This window comes from Cyanistes caeruleus, chromosome 12 (assembly GCF_971803275.1).
Source record: "Cyanistes caeruleus chromosome 12, bCyaCae1.hap1.1, whole genome shotgun sequence".
NCBI lineage: Eukaryota > Metazoa > Chordata > Aves > Passeriformes > Paridae > Cyanistes > Cyanistes caeruleus.
The window spans coordinates 15,073,872-15,101,473 of record NC_141712.1 but is presented as its reverse complement, the minus strand read 5'-3'; the positions used below and the strand labels follow the sequence as shown (position 1 = coordinate 15,101,473).

Sequence of the window (27,602 nt, the reverse complement as noted above, 5' to 3'; positions counted from 1 at the left end):
CCAGACCCCAGCTCCCCAGAGAAAGGCAGAGGCAAAAGGGATTGATACAATACCAAGCTATGGGAACAATCTCCCGGGAAGCCCCTGGCCGAAGGGACAGAGAAAACAGCTGGATTTAGGGGAAGCCCTGAACATCTCGGTGTGGCAGTGCTCTTTGGACTCTCCAGAGGACACAGACTCTCCAGTGCTCCCAGCATCCTGCCCCCCAGCACAGCCCCCACTGCCCAGCCTCCCTGTCCCACAGACAGGCAGTTTGAAGGAGGTACCGTGAACAAGGGTTTCCTGACGCGGGAGAAGTCCTTTGCATACTTGTCAATCACTTCACACATGCTGCCGACGAGCTGGGACCCGGAGAGCCACTTGCGGGAAGGCAGCTGCAGGCAGAGGGGCTGAAGGGAGCAGAGGAGCGGTGTCTGTGCCCTGCATCACCGCAGAGCTGCCAGCTCAGGACACCACAACACCTACACCTGCTGCCTGGCACCACGGCTGCTTTGCCTTGCAAAGCCCCCAAGCCCCTGCTTGGGGCCAGCCAAAACTCAGTGTAAAAACAGCAGAGTGGTTAAGGTTAGCAAATTATGGAAACACTGGGGCTGTCCCTCCCTGACACCCTAAGAGCCTCATTTTGGGGCTTTATCTGGGTCATGATGTGCACCTGAGGTGTGAGCAATGAGCTGTTCCTCACACACTTGCTTTTTGGCCTGTCCTGCTGTGATTTTATTTTTAATTTCCACTCCACTTCCCTTGTGTAGACATAACATGTTTTTCGATTTCCTACTCCTGCCCTGCTGTCCTTGCCTGTCTTCCTGCTTGCAGGCACATACTCCCTTTTCTGCTGGGGCCACTGCTGCCTGCAAGCTCTTCACCCTTTGGCTCTTCCTTTGTTTTCATGGCATTCAAGCCCTAAATAGTAATGTTGTTAATTATTCCAGGTTTTTGGTCCAGACTCCAGGAAAGCTAATTTTGACTACACTAGCAGGAAACGACTCGGGCAGTTGCACATGGATTTGTATCCTCCACACAGACTTTGCTGCTCTCCAGCTGGTTTGCTGCCATGGAGCAGCCAGAAGAAGGAGTGTGAGGCAGCTCGGGGTGGCTATAGCTCCTGGTCTCTGTCCGTTAGTGATTTGGGGGCCATGAGCCATCTGCCCCAGCGATACGGGGTGGTGCTGTTGGCGACAGACATCGGGTGGTTTATCAAGGTCTGGGGACAGGCTGGCAGAGATGTCTGCAAGGTGATAGCAGGGTACAGAGTACATGGCAGCGACCCTGGGCAGGAATAAACTCGAGCCTGGGGTGCTGCAGTAGGGCTGTTCTTGCTGAGTTCAGCTTTGTTGCAGCCCTGTCAGCCTCAGGTGCTGGACCAGCATACCTGCAGGTCCTGGAGCAGTTCTTCCAGCAGCAGCTGGGTGGCTTTCTTCTGCATCCTGTCTAGAGCAGCCTGGAGGGATGCAGGGACTTCTCTGCAGGCAGTGTCAGGGTGCAGGGAGGAGATAGAATTGCTAGGAGAGAGAAGAGAGGGTACAGGTAGCCTGGGAAACATAATGGGAACACTGGTCCCAGGGAGGATGGGGGTGAGTGTTGCAACAAGAGCTACCAGCTGCTGGTGCAGGTTACCTGAGAGCCAGGTTGTTGTTGAGCACGGCCAGCAGGTGGGAGATGTAGTACTTGGGAACAGCCCGGTCCTGCTGGTGCTCCTTCCCGCACTGCACCAGGGCTTCCCGCAGGCTGCAACACAGCGAGGCGGCCGTGACGGGCAGGCAGAGCCCCAGGTGTCTCACCACAGGCACCTGGCCCTGGGATGCTCCTGGGGACACATGGACCTCCCAAAACCCTCCCAGCTCACTTGGCTCCTTTCAGATCCTGCCACCAGGTTGGAGAGTGACAGATTGTTGGGCAGGGTGGGACAGGGGACCTATTCTGGGTCCCCTGGGGAGGGCTCAGCACACAAGCATTTGGGGCAGCAGGCCCCGAGAGCTGATGCCCCCTGAAGGCTGAGACAACAGCCCAATGGGAAGACAGGCTGTCGAGCCTTCTGTGACCTGGATGAGCATTGGGTGCCCCACAGCAGATCTCTACCACCAGCCTGTGATGCTTAGCCATGACCCCAGGGTCTGTGAGGGTGGACAGGTGTGTGAGTGGCTCCACTGACCGACCCAGGAATGCCTCAAGCTCCTCCAAGGCCATGTTGTAGATCTTCTGCTGCAGAGAGTCGGTGATCAAGGAAGCTACCTGGATGTTCTCATTCAGCATCTGCAGCAGAAGAGGAAAGTGGAGGTGATTCAGGGGGAGCCTGCAGGCCATGGACTCCTTTTTGGAAGGTCTCAGCATGGCCATGCCCCATCTGTACCCATGTTCTTGGGGTCCCACCTGCATGACAATGGCAGGCAAGGCTGACTGGAAGAAGCCTTGATGGTCTGTCTCAGGTTCCTCTTCCCTGAACCATTCCTTGAACTCCACCTCGAGGGTCCTCTGCATCCACTCGAACACGCTAGCCTGCAGGATGGACACCCACCACAGGCAGCCCAAGAAGCCAAATACAGACTCCCTTGAGACCCATCATAGCACAGCAGCGAATCCTGGGCCTCATCCCAGGCTCATGGTCTACAGCTGCTGTCAGAGCAGATTCCTGGCTCAGTGGGAATCACTGGGTCCCCGTCCCGCTCACTCACCTTGACTTTCATCACATATCTCCTCTCCGTTTGATCCACAAGCTCAGAGGACATCAAGGGATCCAGAGCAGAAACATCCACTTCTGGGAGGAGGTCAGGGTGACCCATCATCTCTGGGCTGGAAGGCAGAGGTGAGGCAGGGCTCAGAAGGCCTGTTTTCCAGGAGTTCCCACCCATCCCTCTGCCCTCTTGGTTGTCACCCCCCTGGCAGCGAGGGACACTCTCCCAACCCATCCATGAGCTGGTGAACAAGCCAGCTCTCCACAGCATCCCGCTTGTTGGTGCCGGGGTTGGTGCTGACCTGTGGTACACACGGAGCGCCCACTCGAGGAGGAGGAAGAGTCCCTGTTTGTCCAGGTCCTCCCGCAGGATCTCCTGGAGGTGGCTGGTGAGGGCCTGGTGGTAGGTGGCAGTGCAGACACTGAGGATGTTGTAGTGAGCTGGGACACACTGGACCATCAGGTCCTTCACCACACGCAGCTCAGACACGATGTCCTTCTGCAGCGCTGCCAGGTGCTTGGCCAGCCCTGGCCCCTCAGCATCCATGCGGGGAGCATGGAAATGGGCTCCTGTGATGGTGTCCTGGAGGACCTGGTAGAACTTCTGCCTCCAGCCCTTTGGGCGTCCAGGGGGCAGGAAGGTGGCCTCCAAGAGCAGAGTATCATCTATTTTCTCCTCCCGCTCGATGATCCTCACAGCAGTGACAAAGACAACGGGGTCCTCACGCACCAGCCGCAGGCTGCTGCCCACAATGTCCCACAGCTGCTTGGCCAGGCTCTCATTGAGGTCCTGCAGCCCACCAAAGTAGGACAGCACAGTTGCCTGGGCACTGGAGAGCCCGCGGAGGTGCAGCTGGGAGAGGATGTCATCCCGGAGTTGCTCCACCATCATGAGCTCCACGTGGGCCTCCAAGAGATGCTGCCCATGGAGCAGCTGCAGGATATGGGAAAAAACCTCATGGACTGTGGGAGAGAGATGCCAGCACTGAGTGTGGAGATGAAGGGGTTTGCACCAGCAACATAGATGCAGGTCATCAAGGAGATGGTGAGGGAAAGGTCTGGGGCTCTGGGAACACCATTGGATCAGGCCCTGGGGAAGCAGGGGAAGAATTCACCCACGTGGCAAAGCCTGAGTGACCTGCTCAGGCTTTACCACCAGCCCTGCATAGAGCCTGCGATTGGACTGAGGTTTCCCCCTGTGCTTTCCAGCCCAAATTGACCAGGATTGGGGCAGTGCCTTACCCGAGAAGATCTGGGGCAGCACCTGGACCACTGAGGCCAGCTGCACATGCTCCTCCATCAGCTCCCTCATCTGCTGGAGGCCCTGGAAGTGGTCTGCGCTGTCGAGCAGGGCCCATCGTGCAGCCCCCAGGTCCTGGCACACGCTCTGCACCTCCTGGGCCGCCGACCGCAGCTGCTCCAGCCCTGCACTTACACCCTCCAGGTAGGACTGGACAGTTGACTGGGGAGCAGAAAAGGATGGAAGGGCAGTTAGCAGCTCCAGAAGGCAAGAGAACTGTACGCTGTTTGCCTCAGCCCTGCATGATCTGTATTGCAGGCACTCTCCCAGCCCCTCAAGGACCCGGGTAAACAGTAATCAGATGTCTCTTTCAGTTTTACAAGGTTACTTTGTTTCTGCAAAAGAGTAGTGGGTCACAGGGCTCCCATGTTCCCCCAAGGCATGAAGGGCCTCAGTGGCTATATAAACCCTCCTCCCAAATGGAATGCCATCGTTTCCAGCCCTGCGGTGGCACTGGCACATCTCCATGCCCTATCCACTCTTTCAACTCCCTGCTCCTGGTGCCAAGAATCACCAGAAGCAAGTTGCTTTCACTGAGGCCTCCCAGACTATTAATCCAGAGTCAGAAGAGGAGAAACCATCTCTAAAATTATCAGGAGAAAGTTGTGGTGCTCAGACTGATTCAGTCCTGAAGTTATTAATTTCTTGGGTCATGCAAAAGGGGAGATGGGTGAGGAGGGAGGTGTGCAGAAGGACTTTGACAGCCCTTACAAATGTGTAGAAACTGAGTCTTCCCTGTGGAGACCCACAGGCAGGGGCAGGTTGGAGCTCTGTGCCTCCTCCCAGCCGTGGGGCAGGGTGGCCTTCGGGGCTGGGATGGGGCATTGATGGGGTGCACTGCTCATGGAATGTGCTCAACCCTCTTGTTTTATACAGGAGGATGGTCAGAGACACAGAAGACTCCTTTTAACACTTCAGACACTGCCTGGGGGTAAGGCAGAGGGTGAAGGCAGTCTTCTCCCCCCAGTAATTGCACTTCACCCACCAAGCGACAGCCAAAGGAAAAGGTTTATCAAAAGAGGACACAAAGAGGATTCATCACACAAGAGGGGATGGCTGGGATCCCTGCCTGAGGAGGGTGTGTGGCTGCAAGTGTCCATGGGATGGGCAAACACACACCTTCAGCCGGGACTGGATGGAGCTGTTCCTCTGCGTCTCTCGTCTCCGGTAATGCCCAAGCCCCTCCAGTTTCTCGGGGCGGTAGAACACCCCTGAAGCCCATTTCAGAGCAGCTCCTCTCGCCAGCTTCTCAGCCTTCTCTGCTTCCGGCCACTCCTCATCTGAGGATGAAGCCAGGGGTCAGTGAGCACAACCAAGTGGGGCAGGAAGGGCCCCTGAGGCCAGAGGCAGGAAGCTCGCTGCCGGTGGACTTCCAAGCACACACGGATATGGGAAGCTGGGGAGCATGGCACCAAGAGGGTCCTTCCACAAGGGCCCCCCAAATGCCACCAGCATGGCCCCAGGTTGTCACAGCTGCTATGGCAGCAAAAAGGCTGCCCTGGGGTGCTGTGACTCAGTCTGCCAGCTCAGATTGTCCCCGGGCTGAGTGCACATCCCGGCTGCTCCCCCAAACACAACGCCAGGCTGTCTAAGGGGGTCCGATGCCACTTGAGAAGCTGTCAGCAGGGTTGAGACTCCAGCAGTGAGTCAGCAGGAGGGATGGGGAGAAGGCAGCTCTCGCAGGAAGGAGAGCCAGGTTAAGGTGAGGATTGGAGACTCCTGGTCTCCCCAAAGCACCCACACAGCTGTGTCCCCCTTGATGCAGGGTCTGAAGCCATGCCAAAGAGCTCCTGGCCACAGTGGAGGGCTGAGAACTATAGCACAGTTATCACACACCATTCCCAGTCCCCAGTGCTTGGTTTCATCATTCCCCCACTCCATCCCATCCCCAGCCACTCCCTGCAGGCCCGCGGGGCTATCATCCAGTGCCAAGCCAGGCTCCTGCCCTGCTGGGGAGCCACTGGCGGCCTTGGGGACCAGAGGATTAGGGAGGAGGACAGCAGCTTTGAGGATAAGATGTACGGTGGATAGTATTGCCCCGGCGCAGGCATCACCATCAGGAAGCACAGCCAAGCTGCCACCCCGCAAGGACACAAGGCACCAGCCCCGGCACAGGGAAAAGGTCCAGTAAGGGCGGAGGGGGTAATGAGGCAAAGGGCAGGGGAATCCCCAAAATGTGCTGCAAGCAGCAGCATCCCTTCCCTGCCCAGCTCGCCGGCTCCCGGGGCGCATCATCCCCGTTACCTCTGGGGCTGGCGGCGCGCTCGTCCTCCGCAGACATGCCCATGGTGTCCAGGCTGCGCGGAGCTGCGGGGCCAGGGCAGGGCTGCGGAGGAAGCCGGCTGCCGTTTCCTCAGCCGGAGCAGCCGCGCTCCTCAGGGCCTCATTGTGTTCCCGCAGCTCAGGACGTCAGGAACGGGGGGCGGAGGGGAGGGGGGACACGGGAAGGCACCGCGACAGACGGAGGTCTGGGGAGTAGAAATCACGGAATCAAAGCATCATTTAGGTCGGAAAAGCTCTCTAAAATCATCGAGTACGAACCGTTAACTGCCAAGCCCACCACTAAACCATGCTCCTAAGTGACACATCCACATGCCTTTTTAACATACCCGGGGATGGTGACTTCACCACTGCCCCGGGCAACATTTTTCCAGTGCTTGACCATCCTCTTAACCAAGAAATTTCCCCTGCTATCCATTCTAACCCTCTCCTGACTCCACTCGAGGCCATTTCCTCTCGTCCTGGAGACCACGCTCTGTGTACCCTGACCGGCACCCCTTGTTTTGCGGGCACTCAGCCCTGCCCGTGCCCGCAGCGCTGCCCCTCGCAGCCACCCTGGCTCGGGGAGGATAGCGGGGTGTGAGACCCCAGCCCATCCGCAGTGGGAGCCCGCTCGAGACTGGATCCACCATGGAGGGCTGCGCTGTGCAGCCTGAGCCGAAGGAGAGAACGTGGGCGTGGACCCTCCATGGCTGTGTATGGACCTGGAGATGTGTCCCTGCCACAAACTGCCTTCCCCAGGCACAGGCTGGAGGATTCGCCCGGCACTGGGTGTGCTGGAGCAGCAAACCGCCCCTGTCACCCGGGCGCTGAGAGCCGGCTACACGGCTGAGGCTCGGCTTCGGTACCACAGGGCGGGGGTTTGGCACCGCAGAACGGCGAGGGGATGGACGCACCCCCGGCTTTAGCGGGGAACCCCGGCGGGAACCCCCAAACCGACGGGGCTGACGGAACACCGGGAGCAGAGCGGAACAGCTCCCAAGCCCCGGAGGCGGCGGGGGGGAGTCCCCCGTCCCCGCCCCGCCGCCGTCCCCGCCCCGGAGGTTCCCGGGGAGCCCCGCGGCCCGGAAGCGGATGCGCGGCCCCGGAGCCGGCGGCGGGCAGATGGCGGAGTGCGGGGCGCAGCCCCCCGGGGGTGGCAGCGGGGCTGCGGGCGCGCCCAGCCGCCACGAGAAGAGCCTGGGGCTGCTGACCACCAAGTTCGTGTCGCTGCTGCAGGAGGCCAAGGACGGCGTGCTCGACCTCAAGCTGGTGCGGGGGCAGCCGGCGGCGGGAGAGGGCTCCGCTGCTCCGGGGGTGGGCTCGGGGGGAGCGGCCGCCGGGAGAGCGGGGCTCCGGCGGGACCGGTCCTCCCGCGGCTGGAGCAGGTTTGGACGGGGAGAACGCGGACATGGCAGCGCCCGGTGCAGCAGGTGGTTTAGATTGGATTCCAGGAAAAAATTCTTCACGGCGAGAGTGGTCGGGCACTGGTGGAATGGGCTGCCCAGGACAGCTGTGGAGTCACTGCCTCTGGTCAGAAGGCTTGTGGATGTGGTGCTTGGGGACATAGTTTAGTGCTGGAGTTTAGTGGTTGGGCTCGATGATCCTGGAGGGCTTTTCCAGCCGTCCCGATCCTCTGTTTGTAGGTGCTCGGAAAGCGGGGTCCCTGGGGGTGTGGCAGAGCTGCACAGAGCACAGAGGGCTCTGCATTGGCCGCCCTCCTGCCCTTCTCTCCCCTCCATCGGGTCTTCCTAGGCATTCTTCTTTCCCCAGGACCTTGCCAGACATTGCAGGTGTTTGTGTGCTTCAGTTGCAGACGCATTTGACCATCTTATTCTCATCTGTGTTCTTGCCCTGCACTTATCACTGGCACCATAATGATCCGGCCCTGCACAGCCTCAGACATCTACAGAAACACATAGCTATAGAAACTGTCCGTACAGCACTTAACCCTCCCGGCACACACCAGGAGGGGGAGTGTGGTCAGAAACACCTGCCAGAGGTTGTCCCCGATGCCTTTAGGCACTGGAGAAATGCTCTGTGAATGCATCTTGCTTCTGTATTTTCAAGATCTTCACCTACAGGAAGTAACACTGTGCCATGTACAGTTCTTAATCTCTGACCTTTCCTGTAGGGGAAGTTCCTTTGCTGTGGTTTATATGAGCACCTCTTATGTGGGCACATGTGTGAGACGGACAAGTGCCAGAAAGCCCCAAGAATGCAGGAGTTTCCTGGCTCCATGCCTGTGCCAAATTGTTTTCTCTTTGGATTTGACAATATCTTTTTGCTTCAAATGTCCATTAAGTGGGTTCATGTTGGTTAGTGTGATTTGTGTAATTGTGTGGTGTAGGGTCTCCAAAATCTCAGCCTGTCACTGGCGGGTGACAAGGACATGGTTCTTGTGTTGATCTGCTCTGTCTGCACTACCACAGACATTGTTGGTCCTGGCTGTGCACACGTTAACTCTTGCTGGTGCTAGGTTGCCATGTGGTAGTGGAAACAGTGCCATTCCTCGAGTCCTGAAACCTGAGGGGAAAAGGGTCGTGTGAGCAAGGCAGGGAAGCCCCAGGGTTGCTCATGTTTACTCTCCTTCTGGAATCATGTCTTTCAAACAGAGAAATCTCTTGAAGAGATACTGATTCTTTGTCATGTGGCATCAGATCAGCTTTAGAAAAGTCTTTATGAATGTTGATTTCACTGGAGTGTTGTACAGACAGCTCTCAGCATTCCCGTTCCCATCTCCATCTCTACCCTGAGGGAGAGATGGATTTTTAGGCTGCTGAACCACTGTTTTCTAGTATTGCTTTGCTATTGTAGAATGGTGATTTTTGGATCCACTGCCAGCAGGATTGCTGGAATTTGGTGTGTGTTTAGTGGGGAGGCTGTGGGGAAAGAAAAAAAGAAGAATGAGTGACTTCTTCTCATGGTCATGAGATCAAGAACGTGTCTGTGTAACTTGAAGCGCTGGAATGGGAGAGCTACGGAGTGGAGAGCAAAGTACTTGGCCAGGAGTTAATCTGACAGGCAGAAAGGAGCTAAACATGACTGAGAGTTTGGAATTAAGTACCTTAACCTTTTTCAGGCTGCAGATACCTTGGCTGTGCGACAGAAGCGACGGATCTACGATATCACAAATGTCCTGGAAGGCATCGGGTTGATTGAGAAGAAGTCTAAGAACAGTATCCAGTGGAAGTGAGTGGCAGAGATGGTCTAAATCATTCACAGGTCCCTTCTAGTGCAGGTTTAAGTGACAGGGGGATTAAAATGCCCTGTGCAGAGAGAGGTTTCTCGGTGGTCCATGCTCTTGCCTCTCCCAGCTGGGCTGAGGAAAGCTGAAGTATGTATGGTGTCTCTCTTATAGCAAAGGTTATTTTGGTACAAATTAAATATTTGCACTGCCTTGGGCTAGAAAATATGCCTGTCATGGCACTGGAGGTGGGGAAGAGTCCTGCTAGACTGTGGGAAGTAGAAAGATGTACCAAACATTGCTGTGCTGGGAGGTGGGGATCTAGAGCAGGTACACAGACATGGCTTTCCAGGCAATCTGGCATTGATGTTTGACACAGGTGGGAATAAGAGGCTGGCAGAGAGGTTGGGGTTGGTCTGGGTGCTTCCAGAGGCTGATACATTTCACCCATTTTTGCTTTACTCAGGGGGGTGGGTCCTGGCTGCAACACACGTGAAATAGCTCACAAACTGATCGAGTTGAAGGCAGACATTGAGGACCTGGAGCAGCGGGAACAGGAGCTGGAGCAGCAGAAGATGTGGGTTCAACAGAGCATCAAAAATGTTACAGAAGACATGCAGAACAGTCGATATCCTTTGTGTGAACTGATGGCTCTGTCTCTGTGTTCACTTGCTGGGCTGGGAAGCAGAGACCTGAGGGCTTGGTGTTGCTGCTGGAGAAGCTGCACTGAAAGGGTCAAAAAAGAAAGGCACCACCTTGGTTTGAAATTAGGGTAACTGTCCAGCCTGGAGACCTGCTTTTCTCTGCATACAGCTTCTCCTCTGGCTTTTGGAAATAAAAAACGCAGTAATGTTTACCACAGTGAGAGAAGTGCTTGTTTCTGAGTCACAGGTGGCACTTTCTTGAGTGCAGAGTAGCTCTTGTGGCTTAACTATGTCAGGATGTCAGCTCTTTCAGTCATGGAGCTTGCAGACCTCACCTGCAGACCACTTCAGAGTGTGGCATGGAGAGTCTTCTGACAGTGGTGTTCCATGTGCTCAGGAAGGAAACACCAGGTGCCCTTTGAGCTCTCTGTCTGTGCAGGAAGCTGCAGCCTTTCTCCTTAACCTTGGGAACATTAGCATATGTGACACATGAAGATATCTGCAAGTGCTTCACAGGTGAGGAAATAGTGCTCCATTGTAAAGATGTGATGCTGCAGACCTGTCAGTCTGTCCCAGCTGCTCTCTTTTCTCCAAGAAAGAGTGGGCAGCCCAACAGCATAAAGTGAAATGTAATGACAGCTTTGATGCTGTTCTGGGTTTGTGTACCACTGTGTTGTAGTTTTCATGTCTCCATTAGAGTGGACAGGCCATATTTTTTACTTGTGCTTAAAGAAGTAGGGATGCTGCTCCTAAGGAAGTGTTCTTGCTGGGTTTCACTCTGTGGGTGTATGTGTGTTATGTTAGAAGCCCTTAATTTTAAGGGCTTGGGTGGGCAATGTTCTAATGTCAAGAAACGAATTTTATTGCACAGTAGAAATCATGGTGTAAGCAGGGAAATAGTATTAAAAGTGTTCCCTCAGCTACATCATTTCTCCTGCCAACAAGAATGCAAGAAGGAGACAGTGGAGGACAGAAGGGAATGCACCACTTGCTCTGTCCTCACTCCCTTCATTCCTAAAGTTGGGGGTGGCCTGTATCAAAAGTCCTATGTTCTATCTCTGGGCAAAAGTGAAGAAAACCCACAGGAGTCTTTGTTTCTTCTGTTGCCAATTCTAATGATAGATATAAGACCAGATTAATGCCTGGTGGCCAGCATGCAGTGGGGCAGCCTCAGTATGTGAACTGCTCTTCCCAGCTGTAGTGGTGCAAAGTCACAGCTCCTTTCTGCTTCAGTGGGTGCCTGACCTGTCCTGACCTGGCAAACTGCATCTGCTTGGTTGCTGCAGAGATTGAAGCTGTTTATCCTGGCTGTCTCCAGCCATGCATAATCTCACCTGTGTCTGGCTCTCTTCATCTCCTCCAAGCACTTTTCTCACCCTGCACTTCATCAGCTCCTCTGTTTGCTATCTCTGCCTTTGTGCTTTCCTTGTTCACCAAGCTCCTGCTGGTGTAGCGGCTGCATCACCACCCTCTTGTCTTTACTGTTTCTTCTGGTTGAAACTGCATTTTTGGGGGCAGGGATTGTGTTTTCAGTTTGACAGTGCTGGGGGCCAGATCGCTCATAACAGTCTGGAAGAGTTTGCTGGAGACCAGCAGACAGCTCATTGCTTGGCTGGCTGAGTGTTTTGCATTTCATCGCACCTGGTTTTTGTAAACCGGTTTGTGTCTGAGGTCAGAGATTAGATCTTACTGAGGGTAGGTGTCAGTTCCCTCTAGAATGGAGGCTTCATCCATGGTTTTCCATTGCCTGTCCAGTTTTCATGTAAGAATATGCCTTACATGACTCTTTTTCCTCTCCTAAACACCTCATCTTTACAGAGGTTCTTTGGTGGACCTCTTGCATTCTCAAACTGTGGTGCATGCTGAATTTCAGCACCTGTTTTTTTAATTGACTACTATTGAACCTGCTTGCCCCAAGGTTTCCACTCTTGGACTCTTGTCAAATAGCGATTAATTAAAAAAAGAAAGAGGACAAGTAAGAATATGTCACTTTTTAGTGACCGGGAAACATAATTTCCCCATCTGTTGCTGTGATGCATTTTGTGCTTGCAGATTCAAAAAGGAAGTAGAAACCTACTGGGTGCTGTTTTGTACAAGTATTTGGGACATATTTATCAAAGGTGATACAAACCCAGCACCTGTCTTTGAAACAAACAGGTCTTACAGCTTGAGCTGGTGTCTTTGAGCTTTATTATGCATTTTTAAAGTGTAGATTTGTTAAACAAGTCCCATCCAATTGACAAATCCTATGTTATTTTTAATCCCTTTACCTTTTGCTGATCTGACTCTTGATTGCCTGTCTGAAATTAAGGGATGTGCTTCTCTGCTGTCCACTCTCTCTTATCCCTCTGGGGATCTTCTCTGTTAATTACCAAGTGAAGCTTAATCAGAATACTGGGGAAATATGATTATTAACCACACTAAATCTTAAACATTCAAAGTGAAAGCTGCAAGCTGCTTGATCTAAATATGTCAGATGTTCACAGATCTGGTATTTCTCTGTTCATGTTTCTCTAAACCCAGATACAGGCTGGGAGCTGTTTGCCTGTGACTGTTATTAGGGTGCAAGTCTTAAGGAGGTGCAGAACTGGGAAAGGAAGCATGCTTCCAGCCCCACATGTGCTGGGCTGTGTGGAGGGTCCAGTACAACTAAGGCAGATCTGGCCAGTAGAGTCTGGGGAATGTTGGTTTCAGGTGTTGGGACACCAGCCTGAGGTTGGCAGCCTGGCTCTGAGCCTGGTTCAACCCCATCTCTCTGCTGTCAGTGCAGCTCTTCTGTTTCTAATTCACATCTAAAAGTTTGTGACAGCAGAATTAAGGATACTTCCCTTAGAATTCAGAGATGTTCTTCTGAGGAAAAGAGAGATTAGTCTTGATAAGGACACTGCTAAAAAACTTCAGGGTTGCAGTGAGAGAAGCTTTGCAGGTGGCAGGGTTGAGTAAGGGCTCTTCATCAGTGCTTAATTAACATCAGAACAGCTTGTGCCCAGGAGCCCTGACTAGTTCTGTTTCCACAGGAGACACCCTCCTCGTGATTCGAGCCCCATCCGGCACACGTTTGGAGGTTCCTGTCCCTGAGGTGAGTGTTAAATTCATGGGCAGAGTGCAGGAGCTCTGTGTGTGTGTATGCTTTGCCTGTGGAGAACTGATGTGCTGTTTGAAAACGCTTTTTAATGTATGCCTTTTGCTTTTGATTTTTTTCAGGACCTAAATGGACAGAAGAAATACCAGATCCACCTGAAGAGCACAAGTGGTCCCATTGATGTTCTCCTAGTGAACAAAGATACTTGGAGCTCTCCTCCTGTTGTACTCCCTGTCCCTCCCCCTGAAGACCTCATTCAGTGCCAGGCAGCTGCACCCTCAAAACCGCAAATCCCACCGCTCGCCCACTTCCAGGAGGCCTCCGTTCCCAGCAGCACCCAGCCCTCCACACCAACACCCACCAGCACTCAGGACCATGGCCCTCCCACGCAGAAAAATGCAGGCACAGGTGAGAGGAAGCCACAGGAGGCAGAAGTGGGCTGGTGGCTGCTAGAGGAGGGTACATTCCTGGGCTCTGTTGGGGCTGGCACTGCCGTGTGTGCAGTGTTGAGAGCTCCTGGCAAAGGGACGTCACTGCCTTTGCTGCTGCCCTTCCTTTGGCTTTGGTTAGTGGGACTGGCTGTACTCAGGGGGATCAGGCACTTGGCTTCAGCAGGTAGTGCCAGCCTATAGGAACACCTGCAGGGGAGAAGCTGGTCATGCGGGCTCACTGAGCAGCAGGAAATATGTCCAAATATGGAGGACCTGGAGGAAAGCAGGAAAGCTTTTCCCAGGGCAGCTGCCTGACCAGCACTGCCAGTGAGGGCTGAGTCTGTGCCACAACTGCCTTGGGGTTACCTTGGGTGGGAGATGACATTCCTGGGTGTGTCTGTGGCTGTTCCCAGAGGATGTCCCAGCAGCAGAGTCCAAGGGCAGCGGTGACTTTGAGGGCCAGCCGGCAGCGTTGGACACGCAGCTGCTGCAGTCCTCAGCCTCACTGGACAGCAGCTCTGTCCTGCCCAGCACCTCTACCTCCTTTGAGCCCATCAAGCCTGATCCCACAGGAGGTGAGTATGCTGCTTGTTTCTTGTGTTGCTCCAAAATCCTGCTGCTGGGAGTGAGGGAAAGGCTGCTGGGCCTGGAGGAAGGAGCTGAACTCCATTCTGCCTTTGCTGTCAGCCAGGGTCTGCAAAGGATGAGTAGGCATTTCCCTGTGAGGCTGCCAGGAAACATGGTGACAAGGTGACTGTCTCTTGTCTAGTGTCCTGCTGCTTTCTGTGACATCAGTACTAGAAAATCTGCAAGGGACACCTGCATGACACACGTCTCTGCTGTTACATGTAGGGTTATTCCCTTCCAATCCCTTCTGTAGAGTAAGGTCCTATTTTTGAGACTACAAGTAGCTATAGAATTTTCAGCCACCACTGAGAGCACCTTTGTAACTCAGAAAATTTTCTGTATTAGGACAGCTCTTGTCTCCTTTTTCCTCCTTTGCTCAGGAATACTTCATCTGTCTATAGTGATCTTGTGTTCTTAGTAACCTTGCAGTATGTATTTGGGGAGCTCCTTGATGTGCTTTGAAAAAGGAATCCTGGAGCTTTATGTCAGGAAATGGCAGGCTGGCTCAAGGAGAGAAAGCATCCTCTAGTTAAGCCACACTGCTGGAATGTTTTGAAGCCAAACTTCCCTGCAGAAACACCTGAGGTTAGGTTATGGTTAGAAGAAATCTTAGTCAAACGTAGCTCACACAGTGCTCCTTTCACACTTCTGCTGCTGGTGTGTCTCAGAGAAGCATGAGCTGTCTGTCTGGAGTCATCTTGATTGTGGAATTAGGCCTTGAATGTGCATATATCTTATCTCTGTGCCTCTCCAAAGGCATGTCCTCATCCCACAAAAGGTAATCAAGGCAGTGTACTGGGTGAGGTTTACAGACACAGCTGCTGATTGTGATAATATGTTCATGTCCCAGGGCTCCTACAAATTTATTTTGAAGTAGTGGAGCTCAAGTGTTTTGTTGCTTGTCATTGCAGCATAAATACCTGACATGGAGTGTGGGAACAGAATTTCTGGATGATTTGTGTGTGTAAGGAGCACAGTAGGTTTGTGGGTGATTCTGCTGTAAAGCATTTCAGACTCTTCATGTAATGATCCAAACCATCTGGTTTGTTGTATTTGCAGTACTGGAACTTCCCAAAGAGCTGTCAGAGATGTTTGATCCAATGAGAGGTACGTTCATTCCCTGACCACAGCTTTTTTCTGTGCCCATCTATCCACAGAAAAGGGACAATTTGTTTGATTCGCTCCCTTTTGGATTATTTTGTGGATGTGGTTTTGTAAGGTGCTTGTGGTCATTGGTGGCTGCTGGCCCTCTACTAAAGAGTAGTTAGGCACTCTTAAAATTACTGGTTTCTGTATTTTTCTGTCTCCATGTTTCCAGCAACCTCTGTTAGATCTTGCCTGCAGTGCAAACCAGCAAGGGCTTTCCTGTCCCCATGCTGATGCTAATCCGTGTTCAGCCTTCCCATGCTACTCCTTCAGCTTGTCAGCAGTATGGAAAAGAAAAATCCCTGCTAAGTCTTGTTTCAGCTTTAGCTGCCCAAGGCTAGTCCAAGCAAATAATCTGGGGAGATGGTGTTCTCTCTTCAAAATACTTCTCAGTGGTGGTGGTGGAAGAGCTGGTAATTTTGGAGCAGTAGGGGAGGGAGATGCTGTCACTTGTGTTTGGAGTTCTGACTCTGCTGAAGGAATGTCTGGGTTGCTGCCTAATGGTGGGACAGACTCTGGGTTAAGGGCAGAAGAGATGAAGGAATTTGGTCTGACATAAACCTAAACTGGGAAACTTTTTATCAGTACATTTATTTCTCTTCAGTGCTGGCAGAATACTTTTAGCCCTACAGCCAGGCAGGACCAAGTACACCTCAGCACTTCAGTGGTGGTCTCAGGAGATGTACAACAGCTGTCCCTAGTTCCCTGCTCTAGCAGATGCTTTGTGAAGATGCTGCCTTTGGGTAAAAATCTCCACAGACCCAAACACAGACACGTTTCAGTCTCCAATCTGTGTGCTCTTAGCCCTGTGCTCCACAGTCAGTTTGGAGAACATCCTTCCTCCTTGCCCAGCACCTCAGCTGCAGATAGTGGATGAAGTCTTGATGATGTCTAAGTACATCTGAAGAGTTAAGTTTGAGATATAAACTGCTGCAAAGCCCCAACCATGTAGAAGATCTAACTTACTCAAAATAACTCTGCTGTGCCACTATGTGGATGCTATTGTAAAGGAGATGTTTGCTGTCTATGGTAAAGTACGTGGTTTTATGGGGTATTCTTCCCAGTTTGGAGGGGGAAGATAAAAAATCCAGGAGCAAAGGGCAAAACAGGCTTAACAGCTACAGAGGCAAAACTCAGGACTGGAAGAGAGCAGCATTGCAGAGCTCAGAGGGACAGTCCTAGCAGCACACTCCATGCAGCCTCTCTCATCCCTGTGTGATCCCAGTAATGTTGCCCTGGCGCTGGCAGCTGCTTTAAGGCTGTGCAGTCTAAGCCACAGGAGTTGGAGTTCTCCCATAGTGTTTTGTGCTGGAATTACTTTTACTACATGGTTTTATCTCTTTTAAGCACAAGCTTCCTTTCACTGCCTGCTGCACATGTTGTGCCTTAGCCAGAGAAGGGATAACAAGGGTGGGGAAAGTGGGGAACTACCCAGGAGCAGACCAAGAGAGCAGACTGTTTTGCTGCCATGCTTGTCTCTTCCCCAGAATGTGTGAACTCTGAGCTGCTGGAAGAGCTGATGTCATCTGAAGGTGAGTCTCAGAGTCTCCTGTCATGGTGTGGCCTTCCTGGGAGGAGGACCATGCTGTGTAACTTTACCCAGCTGGCAGCCTTGTGACTGCAGACTCGCCCTCATCTTTTCTGGGCTCTGGACACAGTCTCAGTTCTTGCTGTCCTGCCAGTCCCTGAGAGAGGTGTGAGAGCCAGGAGTCTCTTCAGTTCTGTGAGGCTGACTGAAGCAACCTCACAGACTGTTCCTATGAGATGGCTGCGCTGCTCAGTGCCATTGGCAGCTCTCAGCTGGGGTGGAAATGCTGAGTTTTGTAACCAACCCTGGGCTTCTCTTTCCCCAGTGTTTGCTCCCTTGCTCCGCCTCTCTCCTCCACCTGGAGATCACGACTACATCTATAACCTGGATGAGAGTGAAGGTGTCTGTGACCTCTTTGATGTGCCTGTCCTCAACCTCTGACTTCTCGGTGCGGCTGTGAGCCCCACAAACACGGACTGTTTTGTAACTCTTTGGAAAGTGTCTATTTTTGGATTCCTTTTGTGCTAGAGCTCGATGGCTGAGTAATTCAGAGATGCTCTCAAATGGACTCAGAACCAAGAGATGTGGACTTGCAGGCTGGGAGCCTCCCAGTCGTTTGCTTCTTCCTTTGGTGCACGTGCAACATGCACATGCAGCTTTCCCCCTGCATCTCTCCACTGGATCCTGGGCCTCACATCAAAGGGTCTGTGTTTTGAGTGTTCCCAGTTCACCTGCAGAGTTTTCCCACGTGCCTCTCTGAGCTTCCTCCAATCTGCATGCCTTGGTTTTTCCTGCACTCCCAGAGGCACTTTGCACCTCCTAGGTACCAGCTGCTACAAGGAGCCCCAAAACCATGGTCAGTTCACAAGCCCAGAGGTTGTTAGTTACATTTTTGTGTTAGTGTTTCGGATTGGGGTAGTTTTATTTCCAAAAGGCATCAAAAGGAAAAAAAATATGGCACCAAAGTGTCTATTTCTTTCAGTGACTTCAGACCAAGTTAGTATGTTTTACAAAAAGCACTTTTTTTTAGCCAGCTGTGCCTCCTAGTGGGATTCAGGAACTGAGTGTTCCCTGTAGGACCCAGGAGCCTTTCCCTGTTGGTAGATCAGCAGGAATGTTGGACCTGCTTTTACCAGTCTGCTGATGGACAACCCCAGGGGCTCCAGCTCCTTGTCCAGCAGCTGTGCTGTTATTACAGGGCTAAAGCAGAGGTGCCAGTATGGTTTTGTTTTTAATTTTTGGTTTTGCCTGACTGAAGAGATGTTTGAAAGGATAAGACTGCTCCAGGTGGTGCCTGAAAGGTACCCTAGGGACATCAGAGCCTCCTCATATTTGCAAATAGCTGGGTTTTTCCAGCCATTGCACTTGAACCTGCAACTGTCTGAAAGGTGACCAAGCAGTTACAATTTGGTAGTATTTGCTGTGACAGGTTATGTAGGTGTTGTCAAAATAGAGAGCTTTTTTTTTTAATCCCTTTTTCTCTCAGGATCAGGTTTTCTGTATATTTGAATTTTCTCCCTTAGTGCCCATACCCACTCCCAGTTCCTGATCCTGTGGCAGGTCTTTACTTAATGTGTGCTTTCTCTGCATCATTTTTCTGCAAGATTTTCTTCATTGCTTTGTAACAGAAGGTCTGCTGTTGGGTTCTTTAGGATCATCAGCTGGTACCAGGCTGGGACCTTGTGCAGTTTAATTGGAGTGAAAATGTCCTGATGGATTTGTGTTGTATTTTGCAAGCCCCAACTTTGGGTTTTGGTCAGATCCTGTGAGTGTCTTTAGTTCTGCACATCTTCCTGCCACCACAGTGGAAGCAGCTGTCCTGCCTTTCCTGCTCTGCAAACTGCTAAACAGAGAGCCAGGCCAGGCCATGGCTGGCTGCTGCAGAGAGGGAGCTTCCAGCCATCCACTTAAATAGCTGATGTTTAATTTCTCTGCATAGCTGCTCACTGCCTGTGACACACACAACCAGCTACAGCACCAGCACTAAGGGATGTAAAGTATGAAGAGCCTTCAGAGCTAAGAAGAGTATGTGCTTGGGACCTGTGTCCCTGGAGTGGCTCCTCAGGCCCTCTCACTCTGCGTGGGACTCCTCCACAAGGACTGTTTGTTTCTGCAGTAACAAAGCACTGGCAGCCTCTTTGGGCAAAGCACGAAGAACTCGGGAGGAGCAATGGGACACTAGTTTGGCATCAGGCAGCTGCTGCTGGCAAGACAGCTGAGGTGTGAGACCCCTCTGGGGGGTGAACTTCCAGCCTGCATGCAGCCAGTCCCTGAACCTTCCCCCCTTCACCTGGAAGCTGACCGGAGTCCCTCGGTCCTGTGTGTTAACGAGGCTCCGTGGCTTTGGGGTAGCTCCAGCTCTTCATGTGCTGCTTGGCCCTCGCCCTCCTTCCCAGTGTTCATGTCCACCACCAGTTAGATGACCTCCCGAAAAGGATACCTAGAGAAAAATTTGCAGTTGCAAATGAACTTTTGATTCATATATAAAGATTATTTTTATACTTTTTTTTTTTTTTTTTTTTTCAAGGGAAGAAAATTGCCTGTCATATTTGTACAGAGTGTTCTCTGACGTGAATAAACAAAAACTTTCCAGAGTTTCTCACCTTGCCGCAGCCTGTGCCTCCTCTGTGCGCTAGCCCGGGGGATGGGGTTCCCTGGAAAGCGGGGTGCCGGGCCCTTTCCCAGCAGGAGGCCCTGTCCTGCTGCCGGAGGTGGGTCCTGCCACACCCGCGTCAGCTCAGGTGAGGGGGCCGGGCCTGCCCGGGGCTGGGGTGGTGGCACAAGGCCTCGGTGCGGCGGCCGGGCCCTTCGTGAGGGGAGGCGGCGGCGGCGGCAACAACCCGGAACTGCCGGCGGTGCGGAGCCGCCGCGGGAGCCATGCCGCCGCCCAAGGACGTGGTGAAGATCGCCATCCAGATGGTGGGAGCCATCCCGCAGCTCATCGAGCTCCAGCAGGTACTGCCCGGCACTCCCGCACCCCTCCCCGGGCCCCCCACCCCAGCTCACGGCCGGCCTCCCTCTCGCAGACCAAGCCGCTCGCCTCAGTGCTCAAGGACGTCTGTGATGCGTGAGTACCGCTGCCTGCCACCGCGCCGTGACAGGTCGTGACAGCCCATGAGCGGGCTGCGGTGACCCGCTGGCTGCCGGCACCAGCCCAACGGGGCTGTGACCGGCCGCCCGTGGCCGCAGGTGGAGCCTGCCCAACGCCGAGCGCTACGCCCTGCAGTACGCGGACGGGCGGCAGACCTACATCACCGAGTCGGTGAGACACCCCTCAGCCCCCGGCCCCGCCGCTGCGGCGCGCACCGGCTCACTGGCTCCTTTTCTCCTTACAGAACCGCAGGGACATTAAGAACGGGAGCATTTTACGGCTGACCACCTCCCCGGTACATCCCTCTGCCCCCCTGTCTCCTCCTCCGCTCTGGTGCTCCGTGCCCCTGCAGTGGGGTGCTCCGAGCACTCTGCCTCTGATTGCCTCCATGACTTGAGCTCATGATGGCTCTTCTCTGTGCCTCAGACCCAGCAGAAATAACACAGGCAGGAGACATGTCTCAGCTTTCATCTTCCCTCAGCAGAGCTTGGGGGAGTTTGAAGAGAAACTAAATCATCTTGAAATGCTTTGGACGCGGGGGCCAATTCATCAAGTGTTCTTGGTGTCATGCCAGTTTGACCTCCATCCTCAACTCCACCTGGTCTCTGCTCTGGTGGCTCTGTTTATTGGTCCAGCTCCTTACTGGGGCTGCTCTAGCTTGAGACTCCTTCCAAAACTTGCACTTCAGCTCTTACAGCCACCTTCAAGCTTTTAACTGTCTTTTGATGAGCCCCTTTGGCTTGATTCTTTCCTTCCTGGTAGGACCAAGAAGCAGAGCGTTTGTATATCGGGATCCAGAGCAAGAATGTGGATGTGAAGACTGACTCACTAAAAAAGCTTGCAAGCCTCTCCCAGGATGTTACCTTTGCTCAAGAGTTCATCAGCAGGAATGGCTTGAAGCAAATCTACTCTATTGTGGAGGAAGGGAATGAGTGAGTATCAGGACAGGACTTTCCCTGCAGTCCTTGACTTTTCTTCTCCCTTGTTAATGCTGAATGAGCTCCAAGTTGGGTGTTGGAGTGGACTCTTTTATTCCCTGACTTGTTGATGCCTGTACTCTGGCTGTGTCCCTGCACGCTGGCAGCCAGGGGAAGGTCCCCACAGAGATGCAGTCCTGACTGCTTGTGAATGTGCCCAGACTTGAACCTTCCATCCCTTCTCTGGCTGGGTTATCTGTGGCCTCATGGGGTTTGCTACCAGGAAACCTCCTGTGATCATCTTGGCCTCCAGTGCTGCTCCCCATTCCTGCCACCTTGAATGATCCCTCTGCCCTGAGGTTTTAGCTGCAAGAGATCTGCAGGTAGCTTGAGAAAACCCTGGTTGCCAAAATACCACTGCCTGCTTGACTCTTTGAGGATCCGATGGTGCAGTTCCTCTGAGCTCCTGTCACACAGAGAACGTGAAATCAAGCAATGCAGCACATGTTTCTTGGAAGTAGAGGGAGGGATGTGGAGTGGTTCAACTTTCCCAAGAGCTTGTCTTCAATGATCTTTGTACCATGGTGATGGAGCTTTCCAACTACTGAACTTCTCCTGCCTTGACTTCCTGGGGAAGTCAAGTTCCTGGAATGACTAAGTGAGAGTCTGTTTTCTTACCCAACAGTCTCTTTCCTTTCTCCTGCTCACTGCTCTTTTCTCTAGCTGTTTCTAACATGCCCACCAATGTTCAACTGCAGAGACACCACTGTAGGATGGGAGTGGGGTGTCTGGAGCCATCCTCACTGTATTTGTTCATCTGTCCCTCCAGTGCAGGGGAGATGCTGGCTCACACCCTCAAAGCCTTCACAGAGCTGATGGAGCATGATTTTGTTTCCTGGGAAAATCTTAGTACAGTCTTCATCAAGAAGGTAAGAGTTTTCTACAATGTCCACAGTTCGTGCCTGTGGGATTCTTTGTTATCCCTGTGCTTCAGGCTCAGCCTGCCATTGACAGATGGTTTTGTGTCTCATAGATAGTGAGTTATGTCAACATGAATGCAGTGGATGCATCTATCCAGCAGCTCTCCTTGTCTATCTTGGAGAATATGGTGCCTACCAGTCGCCTCCTCTTTGAGGTGGTCAAAAAAGAAGTGACATTGGACCGTCTTCTCACCCACCTGCAGGCGTAAGTGGAGAACCCAGAGCACCATTTTCCCCCATCCTCAGAGCTGGTGACTCTCACATCTTCCTGCTCTTCCTCCCACAGGACAAATGCCCAGCTGCAGCTGAAGGCGATGGCTCTGCTCATTGCGCTGCTGCTGAGCGCGACCGACGCCGAGCGGCGGGTGAGGAGCACCATGGCAGAGTGGTGGCATTGCAGAGTCAGGCACCACAGTGCCTCTGACACCAGGGTGCTCTGCTGAGAACCCTCAGCTGTCAGGACTTCTTGTCTCAAATGACAGAAGAATCACATTTGGTGGTGGCACAGTGATTGTGATGACCCAGCCCCTGGCACATCTGAGCTCTCAGGGTGGGCCCTCCTTGGGCAGCTGGGTCCTCTGCTGTGGGGTTTGTACTCTTTGGGATGGCAGGGATGCAGGAAGTGCCCAGAGATGTTTAAAGTCTGTGTCCTAACTCTGCCTCCTTCTTTTTGGGGGAGGAAATGGTGGTGTGCTGAGCTGGGGAATATCTCACAGTCTTTTTTTTCCCTAGGACATGATGGACTACCTGAGGGAGAAGAACATCAGGCAGTTTATCCACAAGGTGAGGAGCTGGGGTTGTGCAAGGATCTGCTCTGTGTTTCATTCTCTGTCCTTTCTCCCCAGACCCTGCCCCCTGGGCCCCAATCTTTGGTGATGGTGCTTGGCTGGGTTGCCTGTGTGCCCCATACCCCATCCTTGGGAATGCCTATGGGTGCTGCTCTGCTGGCACCCACGTGCCCAGGGTTGCACCCCCATCTGCCTGAAGTTCAGTGCACACAGATCTTGCCCAACCCCAAGGGGAGTTTCCCACTTCCCAACACTCCTTTGAGCAGCAGGACCTGCTGAGATTTGGCTGTTGGGTCCTGTGCTTGGACTGGAAGCAACAGCATGGGGGAACCTTCTGTCTCATGATCTCCTGTAGAACATTATCCACAGCTCCGAGCCACTGGGGGATGAGATGGCCCATTATCTTTACGTGCTGCAGTCTGTCAGCCTCAACCTGTGCGAGCATCGCATGAAAATGTCCATGGATCCCTACTCACAGGTCTGGGAGTACTCTCCTTGCAAGTCTGGACCTGGTCTCTTCCACCTGTGGAAGTAGTTCACATTTGGGTGAACCCAACACATTTGGGTTTGCCTGGGAGAACCTGCTTCTGTGGGGCTCACTGGCATCCCCTCCTCTCCACTCCCCCTCCAGGAACAGCGGGATCTCCTCCACTCCCTGCGCCAAACTGCTTTTGAGTCGGAGAGCGAGGTGCCTGCTGGCACCTTCAGCACCGAACGCCGGCGATCCCTGTGTGCCAAGGAATTCCGCAAGCTGGGCTTCGTGGTGTGTTTACCCTGCATCCCCCCAAGCCCCCAGCTGGCTCCACTACATGGCCTTGGTGGCACCTCCTGATGGCTCCCCTAAGCCTGGTGTCCCTGTTGATGCTGATGGACCATGCAGTACCTCCCTTCTGCTCCCTCAGCACTCCTGAAGAGCGAGTGCTGTGGAGCTGCTGGGACTGAAAGGCACACCCCATGGATGTGTTGGGAGGACACTGCTGCTTGAATAACAAAGCAGCAGCTGCTAAGTTGCATTCTTTGTGTCCTCCTAGAATAACAGCAACCCAGCAGAGGATCTCCACCGTGCCCCACCAGGACTCCTTGCCCTGGACAACATGGTGTATTTCGCCAGGAACACCCCTAATGCCTACAGCAGGGTAGGTGCTGTGCTGTCCCAGGGAACTCCCTGGTGGAGAAGTGCTGGTGGATCTCTACCTTCTTTTCCTCTCCTTGTGATCCTGGGTCTTTGGCCACACCCAGGCAAGTGTCCTATTGTTGCTCTGTTTCAGATGGAGACAAGTCCTTCTTGTGGGTAGGAGAAGCCATTTGAGGCCAGTGCCTCTGAAGGGTCCCCATAATTTTTAGGGGTTTGCTTACAGCTTGGTTTCCAAGCCTTGCGCAAACTGGGGCAGTTTGGGCAAAACCAGCAGGGCATGAGCTGTGCTCCAACCTGCAGTGCCTGTGACCAGCTCCCACACTGCCACAAGGGAAGGAGGAGGCTGGGGCTGGATTTTGGGAAGAGTGGGTCACTTGTGTTAGCGATGGCTTCACCCTTTGGCAGGACAGCTTGACTAGGAGGAGTGTGGCATGTGTGACACCCACTATTGGGGCAGCCCTCCAAGTCCATGTAACATGAGGTTATGGCCCTCTTCTACAGTTTGTCCTTGAGAACAGCAGCCGGGAAGACAAACACGAATGTCCCTTTGCTCGAAGCAGCATCCAGCTCACCCTCATCCTCTGCGAGATCCTGCACATTGGAGAGCCGTGTACGTGTGCCCAAGCTTGTTCTCCTCCCTGCCCTGCTGCTTGGGGGACAAGCTCCCAGGATGGGGGACTACATCTGTGTGGCCACCAGGCTCTGGCATGGCTGACAGCATGGGAAGGGGATGTAGGGCTGGGAAATACCCAGGTTTCCCTGGACATTGAAATCCCCTGGAAAAGCTTGGGAGTCTGGCTTCATCTGTCCTTCTCACCACAGGCTCGGAGACGGCTCAGGCCTTTTACCCTATGTTCTTCGGGCAGGATCATTTCTTTGAAGAGCTATTCTGCATCTGCATCCAGTTGGTGAACAAGACCTGGAAGGAGATGAGAGCAACCCAGGAGGACTTTGACAAGGTGAGGGGATGACAAAGTCTCTGGATGGGAGTACAGATTCAGGGATTTGGGGAGTGTCACCAAACTAGAGTTGATGTGCTGGGCCTGGCAGGTGATGCAGGTGGTGCGGGAGCAGATCACCAGGATCCTGTCCCTCAAGCCCACATCCCTGGAGCTATTCAAGACCAGAGTGAATGCACTGAATTACAGTGAGATCTTGAAGCTGCGGCAGACGGAGCGGCTGCACCAGGAGGAGACACTGGCTGTGCCTGTGCTGTGAGTGGGCTGTGGGCAGGGAGTGGGACCGTGATGGGGGCCTGAGGCAGGGACAATGCTATCGGGCTGGGAGGTCAGCGAGTGCCTCTTGAAATCGCTGTGCTCCTCTTCTGCTGGCTTTCACCCCAGGGAACTGCGGGAGAAGCTGAAGCCGGAGCTTCTGGAGCTGATCCGACAGCAGCGCCTGCTGCACCTCTGTGAGGGAACCCTCTTCCGCAAGATCAGCAGCCGCCGCAGGCAGGGTGGGTGCCACAACCCTGCTCCAGGGTGGGGGGCTTGGCAGGGGGACAGAGCCTTATTCCCATGTCTGCTGCCACCGGGGAAGTCCAGTTAATCTGTGGGAATAGAATGCCAACTCCCTGGACAGCTGATACGGGCTAAACCCATGGGCTGGGAGGAATGGGGAGTGCTGATAAGGAGGCAGCTCGATCCCCCTTGGGAAGGGCATCTCTGCAAGGGGAGGCTGAGAATTTCTCATGGCTCTTCTGCTGCAGACAAGCTGTGGTTCTGCCGCCTGTCCCCTAACCACAAAGTGCTGCACTATGGGGACGTGGAGGAGGGGGTGCAGTCTCCCCCCATCGAGAGCCTGCCAGAGAAAAGTAGGTGATGGAGGGAAGAGAGGGTGGGAAGGAGGGAGGGGAGCCTTCTGATAACCTCCAGGTTAGGACTGCCTTAATGTGGGAGTTGCCCCTCTGCTTGGCTGCTGCATGGCTGTCCCAGTGTCTGCTGGTATGGTGGGACTGGGAGCTGTGGGAGTTCAGGCTGGGGCAGACTGGCTTCCCAAAGGGTGCTGAGTGGCTTGAGCCCCCCAGCCCAAGCTGTGGATGGCTGTGAGTCCTCACATTTGGGTTGTACTGGGTTCTGCGCACGGGGGATCTGGAGGAGGGGGAGGAGAATGGGAAGAGGGAGTTTATAGCTCCTACACTTGCCCCAGTTCCTGTGGCGGACATGAAGATGCTGCTGGTGGGGAAGGAGTGTCCACACACAAAGAGCTCTGGGAAGCAGAACAAGGTCAGCACCTCACACCCTATCCTGTCCAGCTGGGGATGGGGTTTGGGAGTGGGTGGATGGTGGCAGGTTGCATGGTTTCATGGACAGAGACCTCTTGGTTCTCCTGGAGTGCAGAGGAGGAGGCTGGGTGCAGCTCCTTCTCTGAACCCTACCAGGGCTGGGAGGAGTCCAGCTGAGAAGCCAGCTACCCACTATGCTGTCCCTGCAGGATGTCCTGGAGCTGGCCTTCTCCATTGTGCACGATGTGGAGGAATGCTGCCTCAACTTCATTGCCCCCACCCGGTACGAGGTGAGCTCCAGGGGCCTGCTGGGGTGGCACACAGCGCCCAAGATGTCTCTGCCAGGGGACAGCAGTCAGGGGAGTGAGCTGTGTGTGTCCCTGGGCAGTGGAAGCCACAGCAGGCTGGCTGCCCAGGGCTGGTGCCAGAGATGCTCATGCTCTGTTTCCCCAGTTCTGCCTCTGGACGGATGGGCTGAATGTGCTGCTGGGCAAGGAGATGACAAGTGAGCGAACACAAACAGACCTCGATGTTCTGCTGTCCATGGAGCTCAAGCTGCGGCTCCTGGACCTGGAGAACATCAGCATTCCCGATGACCCCCCTCCCATCCCAAAGCCCCCCAGCAACTTAAACTTCTGCTATGACTTTAGCCATGCAGAGCAGTGAGTTCCTCCCTGTGCCCTGTCCCCACCCTCTATACCCCTCAAAATCAAGCCCCTCCCTCCAGGCTCTGTCCCTCATCTCTGGCCCAAAGGGACAGGCCAGGTGCTGGCTGGGGGCTTGGGTGTCCCACCCTTCCCTGTCTGTGTCCTGCTCTCCTGCAAGAGCATGGGAATGAGCCACCAAGCATTAGCCTTCTGTTCAAGGCGGGTGACCTGGCTGCTCTGCCCCCCTGCCACTGGGAGGTGACATGACATATAGAAAGTCAAACCCCTGTGTGGTGGCACTAATTCCCCCACACTGCAGCCGGGCTTTGGGCAGAGAGGGCAAGGATGTGGACTGGAATAAAGATACAGGCAGCCCTGGGATAGCTGGAGGGGGAGTAACACTACAAAGGTACGAATCTGCACTGCCTCACTTTCGCCACCAGTGTAGGGGATCCTTTCTGGACAACAAAGTGGTTAGAAAAAGGATGGAACACACCTTTCCATTAAGTTTGTCAAGCATATGGCATCTGCAGGGCACTACGTGCCTGCCCTGACAGGCCCCTCCTGCACTGAAGGCTGTTTTTGCCAAGCCCTCTGCCCTGTCCTGGAATGGGGGTGTTTAGGGTACAAGCCATCTTTTCCCAGCACCGTTCAGCTGGGCCTGGTGTGAGGAGGAGACTCTGGTCTGCCCATCGTGCCAGTTGCGGTGCCTTCCCCACCTGGGGCGGATACTTGCACACTTCAGCCATGCTGCTGCACTACTGCACCACGACAACCTACCTCCTCCCCAGCCCCACAGCCCCCACAGCCCCCACCCCAGTGCCCTGCACCTCCTCGTGCCTGCAGCTTCTCCCAAGCGTGTTGTGCTAACAGCCACAGGTCTGCAGGGATCCACCGTGCCTCTGTCTCCTGGGTATTGGGACAATAAACACTTGTGGAGAACTCGGA

The 27,602-nt window shown here is 53.7% G+C and overlaps 3 protein-coding genes across 10 annotated transcripts in view; 2 read left to right on the top strand and 1 right to left on the bottom strand.

Moving 5' to 3' along the window:
- The window catches only part of EXOC3L1 (exocyst complex component 3 like 1), a 16,981-nt gene extending 2,360 nt beyond the window's left edge, over window positions 1–14,621 (bottom strand). Inside the window, exons 1-12 of one of the 6 annotated variants that reach the window (XM_086848203.1) lie at window positions 13,938–14,621; window positions 12,329–12,419; window positions 6,213–6,436; window positions 5,088–5,248; window positions 3,911–4,130; window positions 2,971–3,631; window positions 2,670–2,787; window positions 2,368–2,493; window positions 2,150–2,250; window positions 1,615–1,725; window positions 1,370–1,499; window positions 267–389 (exon numbers count right to left, since the gene is read on the bottom strand). In XM_086848203.1, coding sequence (XP_086704329.1) covers window positions 267–389; window positions 1,370–1,499; window positions 1,615–1,725; window positions 2,150–2,250; window positions 2,368–2,493; window positions 2,670–2,787; window positions 2,971–3,631; window positions 3,911–4,130; window positions 5,088–5,248; window positions 6,213–6,255 — 1,794 coding nt within the window. In that variant the 5' untranslated portion in view covers window positions 6,256–6,436; window positions 12,329–12,419; window positions 13,938–14,621. Of the gene's footprint in view, window positions 1–266; window positions 390–1,369; window positions 1,500–1,614; window positions 1,726–2,149; window positions 2,251–2,367; window positions 2,494–2,669; window positions 2,788–2,970; window positions 3,759–3,910; window positions 4,131–5,087; window positions 5,249–6,212; window positions 6,437–6,952; window positions 7,308–12,328; window positions 12,420–13,937 lie in introns of those variants that run through there. The other 5 variants (XM_086848206.1, XM_086848207.1, XM_086848205.1 and 2 more) reach the window with 5 other exon arrangements.
- E2F4 (E2F transcription factor 4) lies at window positions 7,313–19,474 on the top strand. Of its 2 annotated transcripts, XM_086848215.1 has the most exons (10): window positions 7,313–7,499; window positions 9,310–9,419; window positions 9,881–10,044; window positions 10,533–10,574; window positions 13,076–13,137; window positions 13,263–13,548; window positions 13,985–14,146; window positions 15,258–15,305; window positions 16,832–16,876; window positions 17,198–19,474. In XM_086848215.1, the coding sequence occupies exons 1-10, from the start codon at window positions 7,323–7,325 to the stop codon at window positions 17,311–17,313; spliced, it is 1,212 nt and encodes a 403-aa protein (XP_086704341.1). In that variant the 5' UTR covers window positions 7,313–7,322; the 3' UTR covers window positions 17,314–19,474. The 2 variants fall into 2 exon arrangements, with proteins under 2 accessions (XP_086704341.1, XP_086704342.1); XM_086848216.1 differs by lacking the exon at window positions 15,258–15,305.
- Window positions 19,474–27,602, top strand: ELMO3 (engulfment and cell motility 3). Of its 2 annotated transcripts, XM_086848209.1 has the most exons (20): window positions 19,474–19,827; window positions 19,899–19,939; window positions 20,062–20,134; window positions 20,208–20,258; window positions 20,726–20,895; window positions 21,710–21,809; window positions 21,914–22,065; window positions 22,147–22,225; window positions 22,593–22,643; window positions 23,004–23,126; window positions 23,280–23,411; window positions 23,680–23,784; window positions 24,285–24,393; window positions 24,606–24,742; window positions 24,834–24,997; window positions 25,127–25,239; window positions 25,492–25,596; window positions 25,932–26,008; window positions 26,217–26,297; window positions 26,461–27,602. In XM_086848209.1, the coding sequence occupies exons 1-20, from the start codon at window positions 19,750–19,752 to the stop codon at window positions 26,671–26,673; spliced, it is 2,154 nt and encodes a 717-aa protein (XP_086704335.1). In that variant the 5' UTR covers window positions 19,474–19,749; the 3' UTR covers window positions 26,674–27,602. The 2 variants fall into 2 exon arrangements, with proteins under 2 accessions (XP_086704335.1, XP_086704336.1); XM_086848210.1 differs by lacking the exon at window positions 24,285–24,393 and having other exon boundaries at window positions 24,650–24,742.